The 17,179-nt window shown below is 50.5% G+C and overlaps 1 protein-coding gene across 1 annotated transcript in view; it reads right to left on the bottom strand.

The window, feature by feature from the left end:
- The window catches only part of LOC134968779 (uncharacterized), a 28,882-nt gene extending 11,993 nt beyond the window's left edge, over window positions 1-16,889 (bottom strand). Inside the window, exon 1 of the mRNA XM_063944264.1 lies at window positions 15,249-16,889. Coding sequence (XP_063800334.1) covers window positions 15,249-16,784 — 1,536 coding nt within the window. The 5' untranslated portion in view covers window positions 16,785-16,889. The remainder of the gene's footprint in view (window positions 1-15,248) is intronic.
- Window positions 16,890-17,179: the final 290 nt, after the last annotated feature.

The following is a 17,179-nucleotide window of genomic DNA, read 5'->3' as shown; positions in this document are numbered from 1 at the left end:
ACCTGTCATTTGTGGCTCCCCGTCCCCCGTCCCCCCCCCGCGGCGTCAGCGCCGCACAGGGAGATGACGGGCGCCCGCTGAGATTGTGTTACCAGCGGGCGCCCGTCTCCCTGCACAGCGGTAGCCGGAGGCAGGAGCTCAGTACTGAGCTCCGGCTTCCGGCGCTGTCACTGCGCCGTGCGCTATGGGAGAGACGTCAGTCATGACGTCTCTCTCATAGTACTGAGGAGAGGACGCCAGCCAGAAGGAGGACTGCAGCGGCGCGGGAACGGGGCTCGGTAAGTATTATGTTTTTTTCTTCCTTAATGCAGCGGGGGCATCTCCTGGGGGAAACTACGGGGGGACATTACTACTGGGGGGGGGCACCAACAAGGGGCATTACTACTGGGGGGGGCATCAACAAGGGGCATTACTACTGAGGGGGGGCATTACTACTGGGGGCATTATAACTGGGGGCATCACTACTGGGGGGGCTGCTACTGGGGGCATTATTACTGGGGGGGGGGCAGCTACTGGGGGCATTATTACTGGGGGGCACCTACAGGGGGCATTACTACTTGGGGGCTAAACTACAGGGGGAGCCAAACTACTGGGGGCATAACTACAGGGGCCAAACTATTGGGGGCATTACTACTGGAGGCTAAACTATAAGGGGGGCATAACTGCAGAAGCTAAACTGCAATGGGGCAAACTACAGGGGGGCATTACTACTGGTGGCTAAACTATAAGGGGGGCATAACTACAGGGGCTAAACTACAATGGGGCAAACTATAGGGGGGCATTACTACTGGTGGCTAAACTACTGGGGTCATAACTGCAGGGGCATTACCACTGGGGGCATAATGACTGGGGGCATTACTACAGGCAACATTACTACTGGGGGCAATACGGGCATTGCATAAGGGACACCACTACTATGGGGTCTATATAAGGGGCACTACCAGTACAGTGGACATTGCATAATGAGGGCTACAACTGTGGGCATTGTATAAGAAGCGCCACCTCACATGCACCGAAGCCGCACGCAAATGTACTTGCCCCTTCCATGGTGCCCCCCCCTATCATTTTCTTCTGGATCCGCCCCTGTCGACAGGGTCTTTAGGTCGACATGTTCTAGGTTGACAGGTCAAAAGGTCGACATGAGTTTTTCACAATTTTTTTCTTTTTTTGAACCTTTTCATACTTAATGATCCACGTGGACTATGATTGGAACGGTAATCTGTGCCGAGCGAAGCGGTAGCGGAGTGAAGGCACCATGCCCGAAGCATGGCGAGTGAAGCGAGCCATGCGAGGGGACGCGGTGCACTAATTGGGGTTCCTGGTCACTCTACGAAGAAAACGACACCAAAATAACATTAAAAACTCATGTCGACCTTTTGACCTGTCGACCTAGAACATGTCGACCTAAAGACCCTGTCGCCCTAGACACCCTGTCGACCTTGTTACTGTCAACCAATAGTGGTCGACCTAGACATTGTCGACCTAATTACTGTTGACTTTCAATACCACACCCCTTTTCCACACAGGGCAGACAGAGAGACAGTATACATTTGGCAACAATGTTGTTCTAGAGGGCGACTGTAAAAATATCTCCTGAAAAGGATTGATATTATTTCTTGATCTGAAGGGAGTGTTACACTGTCATTATGTTTCATGGCTATTGAATCATTTAACTGGTTCCTATAAAACCACCACATTACTTTGTTCCAATTTAGGAACATAGATAGAGGTCCATAAATTGAAATCCTACAATGCTTTTTAGAATGACATGTTATATGTGTGTATGTTAAAGTGAGTCTTTTTGATTTAATTAAAAGTTAAGTTTTATTATATAAGAGTGCCCCATAAAAAAGTTGTCTATTCTACTTACGACAATTTATATACTTTTACAACTCCAGGGAGCACCACCTGCCCTACAAAACAAAAGTAAAAATATCATTTGTTCCTCTCCTAGGATATGACAAATAGGTATAATTAATTTATCTCTCTACAATACCGGTTTACTTACATATTATCTATACCTAGTGCGCTAATCTATCTCCCAAAACATACCTTCTTCCCCTCCTACCAGACTCAGTTTAGAAAATGCGACCGACGCAGCCGGTCACATCTCTGGAAGCTCCTGAAGAGTTTTCTGCATTTATTTTTAAAGTTTGTTATTTTCAGGCAACACTGGAGGGCAGCAGCCTGCCTGCTTCTTGGGACCCCACTAAGGGTTAATGGTCCCGTTCCCCACTGACAGGACACTGAGCTCCTGAGGGAACTATTCGCAATCCCCACCACAGCGAGCGTACATTCCCGCAGCACGCCACCACCCCTAACACCCAGAAGAAAGAGTGGTGAGTACAAAGTTGGCGTCCCGGCAAGCGGGTCATCGGCCATTATGGCGGCATTAGGGTATGTAGACGCACGGCTTCTACACGCAGCGGAATGAGTCTCCAGACTTAGTACACTGTTGTGTACACCGTACCCAGACTGGCAATACAGGCTTAAAAGGGGGCTTACTCCATTTTACGCACTTAGGGGGTCATTCAGACCTGATTGCATGCTAGTTTTTTTCGCTGCACTGTGATCAGGTCTGAACTGCACATGCGTATACACCGCAATGCGCACGTGCACTGCACGGATACAAAGCATATTATTGCTGTGCAATGGGTTTTACGAAGAATCCATTTGCACAGCCGATTGCAAGGTGATTGACAGGGAGAAGGCGTTTGTGGATGTCAACTGACCAATTTTTGGGAGTGTTTAGAAAAACGCGTGTCCAAGCGTTTGCAGGGCGGGTGTTTGACGTCAATTCCGGGACCAGAAGGGTTGACGTGATCGCAAGGGTTAAGTTCTGAGCAACTCAGAAACTGCACAAATATTTTTTGTTCTGCCCAGGTGCACATGCGAGCGCACACTTGCAAAGCGAATATACACTCCCCTATGGGCGGGGACTATCTGCTCATAGCAGTGCAAAAAATCCCTAGCGAGCGGTCAGGTTTGAATTAGGCCCTTAGACACTAAGCCAGTATAAAGAAGAGCGGGAAGACTGTGCACCATTGCAGGGGTGGGGCTTCAATATGAGCGGATCCAGCAGCTCACAGGCGCCATTTTTCCTCACTGCAGCAGCACAGACGCTGACAACAGGGTCGCGCAGCTCTTCCGGAGAGACTCCAGATTACCTCAGCGGTATCAGGGTGTCATAGCAGAGGGGAGCTATATACTAGGGTACTAAGTCCCTAATCTAGATACTTTGTCTGCGACCCGGCTAAGCTTGGCTTTAGCGATAAGGGCACCATGTGCTGGTTCTCTTCTCTCTCTGTGTCTCTCTGTAAGGGCTCTTTGTAGGTTAATTGTGTATTTAACCTTTTCCTGTGTTTGCACTGTTACTGCTGCAGTATGTCAGGCAAACTGTGTGTTTCATGTAAGGCACAGTGTTCCTCTTCCCCAGGGGGTTCACTAGTGTGTACTCACTGTAGTATCCCTTCTCAGGCTAGTGGGGCGGGGCCAGCATGGCTGGACTCCATTCGGGGGATGATTTCCACCATCTCTACTAAATTATATCGTAATAAGAAAGAGACGCAATGGCCCTCATTCCGAGTTGTTCGCTCGCAAGGCGATTTTAGCAGCATTGCACACGCTAAGCCCCCGCCTACTGGGAGTGAATCTTAGCTTCTTAAAATTGCGAACGAAAGATTCGCAATATTGCGAAAAGACATCTCTGTGCAGTTTCTGAGTAGCTCCAGACTTACTCGGCATCTGCGATCTGTTCAGTGCTTGTCGTTCCTGGTTTGACGTCACAAACACACCCAGCGTTCGCCCAGACACTCCTCCGTTTCTCCAGCCACTCCCGCGTTTTTCCAAGAAACGGTAGCGTTTTTTCCCACACGCCCAAAAAACGGCCTGTTTCCGCCCAGTAACACCCACTTCCTGTCAATCTCACTCCGATCGCCTGAGCGATGAAAAAGCCGTGAGTAAAATACCTAACTTCTTAGCAGATTTACTTGTCGCAGTCACAGTGCGAACATTGCGCATGCGCACTAAGTGGGAAATCGCTGCGATGCGAAGAAATTTTCCGAGCGAACAACTCGGAATGACCACCAATATTTGAGAAAATCTATGACTGCGTTTATGCAAAAGGACTCGGTACACAGACCAGCGTCTCAGTCCTCTACCATTGATCCGCAAAAACATACTTTGGCCCATATCCTGGATTCTGACTCTGATGATGACGGGACAGAAATGGAGGAAGGTGAGGTGGACATAGAGGTAGGGGAGGGTATTATGTCGCAAGGTGTAGAGGCTCTCATAGAGTCTATCAGAGAAGTTCTAAATATTCCTGCAAAGGTGACAGAGGAGTCTGAGGAATCTTACTTTAATGTAAAGAAAAAATCCTCAGCCACTTTTCCTGTTTCAAAGGAATTAAATACCCTGTTTGAAGAACCACAGGTTACTCCAGACAAGAAAAATGTAAAATTCCTAGGCGGTTATTATCACCTTTCCTTTTCCTCCTGAAGATAGGGAAAAAATGGGAAAATCCACCGATAATGGATATGTCAGTCTCCTGGCGCTCACATAAAATAGTAGTACCTGTTCCTGGTGCAGCCTCCCTAAAGGACACAGCTGATCGTAAGATTGAGACTACCCTCAAATCGTTGTGTACTGCTGCAGGGGTGGCCCAGACAGAGCCGGCCCTAGCCAATTTGATGCCCTAGACAAGATTCTGAATGCCCCCCCACCCCATGGAGATAATGGGTGACTGAGAGACTGAAACAGGGAGATTTTGGGGAGTGACTGGTGAAGCAGGCGTGACAGGGGGATGGTAACAGGGAGATAGTGGGTGACTGGGGAGGCAAATGGAGACAGGGAAGGGGTTAGGACAGGGGGAACAGGGACCAGACAGAATAGAGGGGACAAGAGAAAATGGTGACAGGGACATAACAGTGGGGACAGGACAAGGACAGAGGTGAAAGGGCAAGAAAGAGGTGACAGTGACAGGACAGTGATGGCAGAACAAAAGGCAGGACAGTGGTGACAGGGACAGTACAGAAGTGACAAGGCCAGGACAGAGGTCACATTGGCAGGGATAGAACAGAGGTGTCAGGATCAGGACAGAGGGGACCGGAGAAAGGAGTGACAGGAACATGACAGAGGTGACAGGGCAAGGACAGACAGGATATGGACAAGACAGAGGGGACAGGAGAGTGGCGTGATAGCGCAGAGACAGGAATTCCCACAGCCGCTTCCCCGATGCGCATGGGCGCTGTCATTTTGTATTCGTCAGGAGGCTACCTAGTGGCAGGCTGGAGGTGCTGTCTGGCGGGATACGAGGATGGCCAGCAACAGTCGCACCACAGCTGCAGATATGATTCCAGACAGGCAGCTCCGGGAACAAATAGCGGGCAGCTCAAGTTGACATGTGTGTGTATGTGTGTATATATTATATACACACATATATATGCAACCTGCCAAAATTACACAGTGGACATTACCACTTTTTAATAATTTGATTCAAATGGCTTACGTTTTAAAACAAATATGGTACCGGCCAGGTCCGCCCCTGCACTTTGAAAGATTCTGCTTTGCTGTGGTGGTAGAAGGGCTGTGGCTCAGCCTCAGTGGTGGTGCAGTGCTGGAGTCTGTCTGACTCCACAAAGGACCATGGAAGGAGGAGCTGCTGCTGTCGGGCATGCGCAGCAGCCCTCCTCCCGGAGCGGCGGCCATATTTGTTAGGGGCAGCAACGCTGGACCACCTAGACTGCCCCTTAGAAGCGCCGGGGCCGTCCGTATCTATAGGTACACTCGCTACACCTGGCGGCTCTGCTCTGATATGCAAGAGCAGAGCCGCCGGCGGCGCCGATCAGCGTGTGCCCCACGGACCACCAATAGCATCTGAGAATACCCTTAGACAAAGGCAGATGCCCTAGGCAATTGCCTAATCTGCCTATGCCTGGGGCCGGCTCTGCCCCTACTTGATTTTCCACAAGGACAGAGCTGAACTCAGGACTCGTCAGCAATTCCTTTCTAAGGTGGTGTCGGCGTTTCACATCAACCAGACGATTGTGGTTTCGGTTGTTGCAGACACCTCTATTGTTTCAAAGTCCTTGGACGTTGTACGGGCTTTGAAGGTATAGGTAAAGAGAACGGCTCGTACCAGGAAGTCAGACTCGCTGTTTGTTCTCTATGATGCCAACAAGATTGGGTGCCCTGCTTCAAAGCAATCGATTGCACGCTGGATCAGGCTCACTATCCAGCATGCTTATTCCACAGCAGGTTTGCCGATTCCAAAATCTGTTCAGGCCCACTCTACTAGGTCGGTGGGTTCCTCCTGGGCAGCTGCCCGGGATGTCTCTGCTTTACAGCTCTGCCGAGCAGCTACTTGGTCAGGTTTGAACACGTTTGCAAAGTTTTACAATTTCGATACCTTGTGTGTATGGGTGTCAGGCCGCTGTGCGTATATGTGTGTGTGTGTGTGTGTGTGTGTGTGTGTGTCAGCCACTGTGCGTATGGGTGTCAGGCCGCTGTGTGTATGGGTGTCAGGCCGCTGTGCGATATGTGTGTGTGTGTCAGCCACTGTGCGTATGGGTGTCAGGCCGCTGTGCGTATGGGTGTCAGGCCGCTGTGCGTATATGTGTGTGTGTCAGGCGATGTGTGTATGGGTGTCAGGCCGCTGTGCGTATGGGTGTCAGGCCGCTGTGCGTATATGTGTGTGTGTCAGCTGCTGTGTGTATGGGTGTCAGGCCGCTGTGCGTATATGTGTGTCAGCCACTGTGCGTATGGGTGTCAGGCCGCTGTGCGTATATGTGTATGTGTCAGCCGCTGTGTGTATGGGTGTCAGGCCGCTGTGCGTATATGTGTGTCAGGTAACTGTGCGTATGGGTGTCAGGCCGCTGTGCGTATATGTGTATGTGTCATCCGCTGTGTGTATGGGTGTCAGGCCGCTGTGCGTATATGTGTGTGTCAGCCACTGTGCGTATGGGTGTCAGGCCGCTGTGTGTATATGTGTGTGTGTCAGCCACTGTGCGTATGGGTGTCAGGCCGCTGGGCGTATGGGTGTCACGCCGCTGTGCGTATATGTGTGTGTGTCAGCCGCTGTGTGTATGGGTGTCAGGCCGCTGTGCGTATATGTGTGTGTGTCAGCCACTGTGTGTATGGGTGTCAGGCCGCTGTGCGTATATGTGTATGTGTCAGCCGCTGTGTGTATGGGTGTCAGGCCGCTGTGCGTATATGTGTGTGTGTCAGCCACTGTGCGTATGGGTGTCAGGCCGCTGTGCGTATGGGTGTCAGGCCGCTGTGCGTATATGTGTGTGTGTCAGCCGCTGTGTGTATGGGTGTCAGGCCGCTGTGCGTATATGTGTGTGTGTCAGGCCGCTGTGCATATATGTGTGTGTGTGTCAGGCCACTGTGCGTATATGTGTGTGTCAGCCGCTGTGTGTATGGGTGTCGGGCCGCTGTGCGTATATGTGTGTGTGTCAGGCCGCTGTGCGTATATGTGTGTGTGTGTCAGGCCGCTGTGCGTATATGTGTGTGTGTGTCAGCTGCTGTGTGTATGGGTGCCAGGAATAGGCGTGTGCTGCTAATTTTATGAAGGTGTGCACCGCAGGAGGGGCGTGTCTAGCACTATTTTACATTCTCTCAGTAAAATCACATGGCTTAATCTAATTTCTCCCTAGTTCCTAATAATGAAGTAGATATAATACACCCCAGAGAAATAAAATGAAACATAATGGTGTGACCACCGCCTGGTACTGACTGTCTGCTACAGCAAGACCCTGATCCCTAGCTGCCGCTGCACTCTATAACTGCTTTCACTTCCCCAACCTATCCCTGACCCAGTGGCGGAACTAGAGAGTGGTGGGCAGAGGTGCATATGTACCCCCCACACCTCACTCCTTTCACCCCCAAGCACTTACACCCTAATTTTGAGTGGGACATTATGAAAAGTACGGAAGATTTAGGGGGCCGAACATTTGAGTTTTAACATAACACAAGTACAGTTTAAAATATGCACATGTGTCATCACAGCCTCATCTGCCTCTTTCTATGACATCACACTCCGCCTCTGTATGACACCAGCATTTGTCACACATGTCCCCATGCTCACCAGCTACTGACAGTAGTGCCCCTTATACACATTATGCCACACAGTATGAGCCGAAATCCACATTATGCCACACAGTATGAGCAAAATTCACATTATGTCACACGGTATGAGCCGAAATCCACATTATGCCACACAGTATGAGCCAAATTCACATTATGTCACACAGTATGAGTCACATTATGCCACACAGTATGAGCTGAAATCCACATTATGCCACACAGTATGAGCCAAATTCACATTATGTCACACAGCATGAGTCAAATTCACATTATGCCACACAGTATGAGTCAAATTCACATTATGCCACACAGTATGAGCCGAAATCCACATTATGCCACACAGTATGAGCAAAATTCACATTATGTCACACGGTATGAGCCGAAATCCACATTATGCCACACAGTATGAGCCAAATTCACATTATGTCACACAGTATGAGCCAAATTCACATTATGTCACACAGTATGAGTCAAATTCACATTATGTCACACAGCATGAGCCAAATTCACATTATGCCACACAGTATGAGCTGAAATCCACATTATACCACACAGTATGAGCCAAATTCACATTATGTCACACAGTATGAGCCAAATTCACATTATGTCACACAGTATGAGCCAAATTCACATTATGTCACACAGCATGAGCCAAATTCACATTATGTCACACAGCATGAGTCAAATTCACATTATGTCACACAGTATGAGCCAAATTCACATTATGTCACACAGTGTGAGCCAAATTCACATTATGTCACACAGCATGAGCCAAATTCACATTATGCCACACAGTATGAGCCAAATTCACATTATGGGGATCATTCCGAGTTTATAGCTCGCTAGCTAGTTTTAGCAGCTGTGCAAACGCTATGCCGCCGCCCACTGGGGAGTGTATTTTAGCTTAGCAGAAGTGCGAACGCATGTGCAGCCGAGCTCTGCAAAAACAGTTTGTGCAGTTTCAGAGTAGCTCTGAACCTACAAAAATGGGTATACCAAAGTAAATTGTCGGGCGCTAGAATGGGGTGTTTTCCTAGCTGCTGTATAAGGGAGATAGTCAGTCTCCCTACATATACATAAAGTAAAAGAAAAGGAAAACAGCGCTAGATTCAAATTCCTGAACACATTTAATATATTGGTGTTAAAAAGATAAGATTAAGATAAAAATTTAAATTAAGCTAATAAATCTCACATGAGAATATAATGTCCATTAACAAATGGGGATAAGGAAAAAAATTGACTATATACTGCTGTTGTATTTGCAACACCTTATGACCGTGTTCCTGATAGATTAGTCAGATTCACACATGAGGACTTAAGATGTCAAAATGTCCAATGTTACCAGCCTTGTGTTCCTATATGAGGATCCAGTAGCTGTGCCCCGAGTAGTTGTGACCCCTGTCGCTGTGCCCCCTGTAGCGTTGTCTCCAGTAGCTGTGCCCCTTGTAGCAGTGCCCCCAGTAGTTGTGCCCCCTGTAGTTGTGTCCCCTGTAGTTGTGTCCCCTGTAGCTGTGCCCTGAGTAGTTGTGCCCCCAGTCGCTGTGCCCCCTGTAGCTTTGTCTCCAGTAGCTGTGCCCCTTGTAGCAGTGCCCCCAGTAGTTGTGCCCCCTGTAGTTGTGTCCCCTGTAGTTGTGCCCCCTGTTGCTGTGCCCCTTGTAGCTGTGCCCCCTGTAGCTATGACCCTTGTAGCTGTGCCCCTTGTAGCAGTACCCCGAGTAGTTGTGACCCCTGTAGTTGTGTCCCCTGTAGCAGTGCCCCCAGTAGCTGTGGCCCTTGTAGCAGTGCCCCCAGTAGTTGTGCCCCCTGTAGTTGTGCCCCTTGTAGCTGTGCCCCCTGTAGCTATGACCCTTGTAGCTGTGCCCCTTGTAGCAGTACCCCGAGTAGTTGTGACCCCTGTAGTTGTGCCCCCTGTTGCTGTGCCCCTTGTAGCTGTGCCCCCTGTAGCTTTGCTCCCAGTAGCTGTGCCCCCAGTAGTTGTGACCCCTGTAGTTGTGTCCCCTGTAGCTGTGCCCCTAATGGCTGTGCCCCCAGTAGTTGTGACCCCTGTAATTGTGCCCCCAGTTGCTGTGCCCCTTGTAGCATTGCCCCAAGTAGCTGTGACCCCAGTAGCTGTGACCCCAGTAGCAGTGCCCCCAGTAGCAGTGCCCCGAGTAGTTGTGAACCCTGTAGTTGTGCCCCCAGTCACTGTGCCCCCTGTAGCTTTGCCCCCAATAGCTGTGCCCCTTGTAGCAGTGCCCCAAGTAGTTGTGCCCCCTGTAGCTGTGCCCCCTGTAGTTGTAACCCCTGTAGTTGTGCCCCCAGTCACTGTGCCCCTTGTAGCTGTGCCCCTTTTAGCTGTGCCCCCTATAGCTGTGCCCCCTTGCTTTACTCCTTGTAGTAGTACCCCGAGTAGTTGTGACCCCTGTAGTTGTGCCCCCTGTAGTTGTGCCTCCTGTAGCTGTGCCTCCTGTAGCTGTGCCCCTTGTAGCAGTACCCTGAGTAGTTGTGACCCCTGTAGTTGTGCCCCCAGTCGCTGTGCCCCTTGTAGCTGTGCCCCCTGTAGGTTTGCCTCCAGTAGCTGTGCCCCCTGTAGGTTTGCCTCCAGTAGCTGTGCCCCTTGTGGCTGTGCTCCCCAGTAGTTGTGACCCCTGTAATTATGCCCCCTGTAGCTATGACGCTTGTAGCTGTGCCTCTTGTAGCTGTGCCCCCAGTCACTGTGCCCCCTAGCCGTGCCAGTGCCCCAAAGCCCAAACACACACACACAGTACTTACCGCTCCTACAGCGCTGCCCTCCGCTTCCGTCCGCCGGCTCCTCTCTGCTATGGGAGAGACGTCATGATGTCTCTCCCATAGTAGCGCCTCTCAGACACTAAGGGTCAATTATGAACTCTAGTGTCAGTCAGCGACACCGGCTGCAGCGGGCACCCGCACAGCCCACGACGCCTGCTGCAGCCGGGAACGGGGGGATTAGTATGCGGCTCACTGCTGATTGGACAGCGGATCCAGCACTGGATCTGCTGGGTCAATCACATCTGGGGGACTGACAGGGGCATGCACTGCCTCCCCTGCCTGCATGTCCCTGCTACAATACTGACATCCATGTCTACACACAACATTCCCCCATACTGACATCTATGTCTACTCTGCACATTTCCCTCCTCAAATACTGACATACATGCACGCAGGGGTGTAAGGGTGACGGCTGGCCTCTTTCAGCCAGCGGCACAGATCGCCCCTGTCAGCCAGCCACCGCTGTCACTCAGAGGCAGAGAGGAGGAGCCAGGGTCGGGGAGAGACGAGAGAGGAAGCCCCCATTGCTCCTCCTCCTGACCCCTGGCTACTGGCTAGTTTGCGTCTACAAGTTACTGAGCATTTTTGTCACGGCTCATGGAGCGGTGCGCTCCCCCACCCCCTGCGCACCCCACTCTCATTACGCCTATGAGTGCGGAAGCGCTCAGCATACCCCTGGCGTTGGCCGGTGCAGCAGAGTGGGGAGTCACACATCCAGGAATGAGCAGCAAGCTGGGCTCGGCGGTGGGCCACGACGATCACCACTGACCAGGCGTGGAGTGTGGGGGGTGCCAGCGCCGGACATTAAGGGGTGCCTGTGCACACCAGGCACCCCCCGTGTGCACGCCTATGGTGCCAGGCCACTGTGCGCATATGTGTGTGTCAGCTGCTGTGTGTGGGAGTGCAAGTCCACTGTGCATATATGTGTGTGTGTGTCAGACCGCTGTGCGTATATGTGTGTGTGTCAGGCCACTGTGCGTATATATGTGTGTGTCAGGCCAATGTGCGTATGTGTGTGTGTATCAGCTGCTGTGCGTATGTGTGTGTGTGTGTGAGCCAATGTGGTTGTGGGTGCCAGGCCGCTGTGCGTATAGGTGCGTGTGTGTGGGTGCTGTGCATATGTGTGTGTCAGCCGCTGTGTGTGTGGATGCCAGGCCACGGTGCGTATGTGTGTATGTCAGGCCGCTGTGCATATATGTGTGTGTGTCAGCCGATGTGTGTGTGGGTGCCAGGCTGCTGTGTGAATATGTGTGTGTGTGTGTGTGTGTGTGTGTGTGTGTGTGGGTACTGTACATATATGTGTGTGTCAGCCGCTGTGTGTGTGGGTGCCAGGCCGCTGTGCGTATATGTGAGAGTGTCAGGCCACTGAGCGTATATGTGTGTAAGTTAGCCGCTGTATGTGTGGGTGCCAGGCCGCTGTGCGCATATGGTGCGTATGTGTGTTTGTCAGGCCGCTGTGCATATATGTGTGTGTGTGTGTCAGCCGATGTGTGTGTGTGGGTGCCAGGCTGCTGTGCATATATGTGTGTGTGTGTGTGTGTGTGTCAGCCGATGTGTGTGTGGGTGCCAGGCTGCTGTGTGAATATGTGTGTGTGTGGGTACTGTAAATATGTGTGTGAGTCAGCTGCCGTGTTTGTGGGTGCCAGGCCGCTGTGCGTATATGTGAGTGTGTCAGCCCGCTGCGCGTATATATGTGTGTAAGTTAGCCGCTGTGTGTGTGGGTGCCAGGCCGTGGTGCATATGTGTGTGTGTCAGGCCGCTGTGCATATATGTGTGTGTGTCAGCCAATGTGTGTGTGGGTGCCAGGCCGCTGTGCATATATGTGTGTGTGTCAGCCGATGTGTGTGTGGGTGCCAGGCTGCGTTGTGAATGTGTGTGTGTGTGTGTGTGTGTGTGTGTGTGGGTACTGTACATATGTGTGTGTGAGTCAGACCGCTGTGCGTATATGTGTGTGTGTGTGTGTCAGGCCACTGTGCATATATATGTGTGTGTCAGGCCAATGTGCGTATGTGTGTGTATTAGCTGCTGTGTGTGTGGGTGCCAGGCCGCTGTGCGTATCATCCAATGTGTGTGTGTGGGTGCCAGGCCGCTGTGCGTATATGTGCGTGTGTGTGGGTGCTGTGCATATGTGTGTGTCAGCCGCTGTGTGTGTGGATGCCAGGCCATGGTGCGTATGTGTGTGTGTCAGGCTGCTGTGCATATATGTGTGTGTGTCAGCCGATGTGTGTGTGGGTGCCAGGCTGCTGTGTGAATGTGTGTGTGTGTGGGGGTACTGTACATATGTGTGTGAGTCAGCCGCTGTGTGTGTGGGTGCCAGGCCGCTATGCGTATATGTGAGTGTGTCAGGCCGCTGTGCGTATATGTGTGTAAGTTAGCCGCTGTGTCTGTGGGTGACAGGCCGTGGTGCATATGTGTGTGTGTCAGGACGCTGTGCATATATGTGTGTGTGTCAGCCAATGTGTGTGTGGGTGCCAGGCCGCTGTGCATATATGTGTGTGTGTCAGCCGATGTGTGTGTGGGTGCCAGGCTGCTGTGTGAATATGTGTGAGTGTGTGTGGGTACTATACATATATGTGTGTGAGTTAGCCGCTGTGTGTGTGGGTGCCAGGCCGCTGTACGTATATGTGAGTGTGTCAGGCCACTGAGCGTATATGTGTGTAAGTTAGCCGCTGTGTGTGTGTGGGTGCCAGGCCGCTTTGCGCATATGGTGCGTATGTGTGTTTGTCAGGCCGCTGTGCATTTATGTGTGTGTGTCAGCCGATGTGTGTGTGGGGGCCAGGCTGCTGTGCATATATGTGTGTGTGTGTGTGTGTGTCAGCCGATGTGTGTGTGGGTGCCAGGCTGCTGTGTGAATATGTGTGTGTGTGGGTACTGTACAGATGTGTGTGAGTCAGCCGCTGTGTGTGTGGGTGCCAGGCTGCTGTGTGAATATGTGTGTGTGGGTACTGTACATATGTGTGTGAGTCAGCCGCTGTGTGGCTGACTCAGCCAGGCCGCTGTGCGTATATGTGAGTATGTCAGGCCGCTGTGCGTATATGTGTGTAAGTTAGCCGCTGTGTGTGTGGGTGCCAGGCCGTGGTGCATATGTGTGTGTGTCAGGCCGCTGTGCATATATGTTTGTGTGTCAGCCAATGTGTGTGTGGGTGCCAGGCCGCTGTGCATATATGTGTGTGTGTCAGCCGATGTGTGTGTGGGTGCCAGGCTGCTATGTGAATGTGTGTGTGTGTGTGTGTGTGTGTGTGTGTGTGTGTGTGTGTGGGTACTGTACATATGTGTGTGTGAGTCAGCCGCTGTGTGTGTGCTTGCCAGGATGCTGTGTGTATATGTGAGTGTGTCAGGCCACTGTGTGTATATGTGTGTAAGTTAGCCGCTGTGTGTGTGGGTGCCAGGCTGCTGTGCGTATGTGTGTGTGTTTCAGGCCGCTGTGCGTATATGTGTATGTGTCAGGCCGCTGTGTGTATATGTGTGTGTGTCAGGCCACTGTGTGTATATGTGTGCATGTGTGTGTCAGGCTGTTGTGCTGTGTGTAATGTTACTGGCAGTAGGAGGAGGTAGAAAAACATTTGCTGTTGGCTGTAACAATAATCTACTGTAAACCTGTGTCTGTGTATGTAGCAAATAAAACATTGGGGATTTTGTTATATTTTGATCAAAACATTTAAGCTTGCAGCCCACGTCAGGGGCCCCAACCATTCTGCTAGTCCCTACACTAGCCTATATGCTCAGCTCACCTTTACATTGCAGTTACATGTACTCCCCTCCTAGCTACAGAGTGGAACATCTATACAGAGCTGGCGTGTGATCTGCTCCTAATTAGGCCTGTCATAGCCTTAATTGTAAGATGCCATGATAGCACTAGGCAAAATATTTTCAAACAAAAAACAAAACAAAAATATGCCCGCACTCGGTGTTACCCATATTGTACATGGTACCAGCTGCGTGGCAGTATTAATGCCATATATTTTTATAAAACTGAAAGACATTTTATGTGGGCTGTAACAATAATATACTGCAAATCTGTGTGCATATAACAAATAAATTAGAGGAGGTTTTATCATGTTTTGATCAAAATATTTAAGCTTGCAGCCCACGTCAAGGGACCCCAATATTCTGCAAGTCCCTCACCTGGCCTATATGCATTTAGGCAGCAGGTGGTGCTTCTACCGGGAGCATAAGGCAGCTGGTATTGCTACTGCCGGGATGAGGAGGCAGCAGGTGGTGCTTCTACCGGGAGCAGACGGCAGCTGGTGGTGCTGCTGCCGGGATGAGGAGGCAGCTGGTGGTGCTGCTGCCGGGAGGAGGAGGCAGCTGGTGGTGCTGCTGCCGGGATGAGGAGGCAGCTGGTGGTGCTTGTGCTTGGAGGAGGAGGCAGCTGGTGGTGCTACTGCCTAGAGGAGGATGCAGCGGCTGCTGGTTTGTCTTACGCAGTTCATTGTTGTCCACATGTCACTGGTAAAGGAGAATCCTGTGAACAGGCTCTCATCCTCTGCAGATATTGCAGATTCTGTAAGTGAGAGCAGGTCATCCACCGGTATAACTTCAGCCATTGTCTCTGGGGCAGGATACATGGTAAATGGGGGAGTTATCCTGCCGGCCTCTAGCTTCTCCCAGTTTATGGACTTGAAGAATGGATGACATGAGATGTTACTACAGCGATTCAGTCTCTCCTCTGGGTCTTTGCATAAGAGTCTTTCAATGAGGTCCCTAATCTCTGGATGGAGATTGCTCGGATAGCATGGAGCATCATGCATGATAGACAGCGCAATCTTGGTGGAATCATTGCCAGCATGAAAGGGGTATACTCCGGTAGCCATTTCAAATAATACTACCCCGAATGAAAAGAGGTCTACCATGATGTTATATGGGAAGTTACAGATAACCTCTGGGGCCATGTAATACAGAGTCCCAGTTTGTCCTGAGATTTTCATGTCGTCATGGACATTCATCACAGAGAGTCCAAAATCTGCGATTTTCACATGGCCAGATGCATCCAGAAGTATATTGTCTGTCTTAATGTCCCTGTGGACAATGCCTCTTGTGTGCAGGAACTGCAGCCCACAGAGTATTTCTGCTGCAAAAAATCTGATGGTAGGAACATCAAATGGTCCTCTGCTCTGTATTAATTGGAAGAGGTCTCCACCACTCAGGTACTCCATTACAAAGAATACATGGCCCGGTGTGTGGAATGCAGCATATGTGTGTGGGAAAAGTGCACTCTCCCCAGTTATTTTCAGCACCTCTCTCTCTACACACATGGAGTATTTCTTAATGCTGTTCAATACTTTCCTCTTTTCTATTACTTTCACTGCCAGGCGCTGTTTGCTGGTGTAATGGGAAGCTAGGAACACCTTCCCGAAGCCGCCCTCTCCAAGCATTCTGTGGAAGGTCAAACTGGCTAGCACGTGAGACGCAGCTGATGTTTCTGGGGTGCTGGCTACGGATATCCCACTTGCACCTGCTGATCTCTTATTTTTGTGGCCAGTTTCCTCACTTGTGTGAGTTCTCTTTATGCCCCTCCGTCCAGATGCCTGGGGTATGATGGGCACACTGGGTCCCTCGTCTGGACTGTCACGATGTTCCTCCTCTTTCTTTATCTTACACGGTCCACTGTCCTCTGTCCTGTCTGAGGATCTTTTAGTGGCCACTTTCTTAAGCATGTCCTCAGTTTTGCCGCTGCTGGTCTTTCTCACCTTCCTCATAGTTGGGGACTCCTCTGATGACTCTCTTTTTCTCTTATTTTGAAGAGTCTTTGATGCTTTCTCAGTTGACTGATTCTCCTCACGCACCTGAATGTCTGCAGACATTACGATTTTTGAAACATTGCCTTTCTCCTCACATCCATCCTCCTTCTTCCTCTTGCTAGGAGCCGCTAGCTCCTTTGTAGCAGACCCGTTGTTATTTGGTCGCTTTCTCTTTTTTGGACTCATATTGTAGAAACAATACAAACAATTTTGCCAAGGGCAAAGAAAAGCAGCTTCACACTAGAATAGGTGAAGATACAATAATGTAAATGAGGTTCGTGAGCCCCTGAGCCAGCAGCCAGTGACATCACAAAGCTTCGTGACATCATCAGCAGCATTGTGACATCATCAGCAGCTGCTGTAGGCCCAGTGTCACTGCTTGCTACCTGCTGTCCTTATAATATAAACAGGTTTAATGTAAGAAAACTCCCACACAACCTTGATGCTCTAGGATGAGAATTTTTGGGGCCATTATTGTACTTCCTTTTCCCTGGTAGAGTCAGGTGATAGTAAACACGAAGGAAAAACTTCCGCACACATCATATTATCTTCCAATATTTGTTATTGAACCATATAAGGCC

The sequence above is a fragment of the Pseudophryne corroboree genome, chromosome 11 (genome assembly GCF_028390025.1).
Source record: "Pseudophryne corroboree isolate aPseCor3 chromosome 11, aPseCor3.hap2, whole genome shotgun sequence".
NCBI lineage: Eukaryota > Metazoa > Chordata > Amphibia > Anura > Myobatrachidae > Pseudophryne > Pseudophryne corroboree.
Note: the sequence above shows the minus strand (reverse complement) of the source record. Positions and strands in the feature narration are given on the sequence as shown.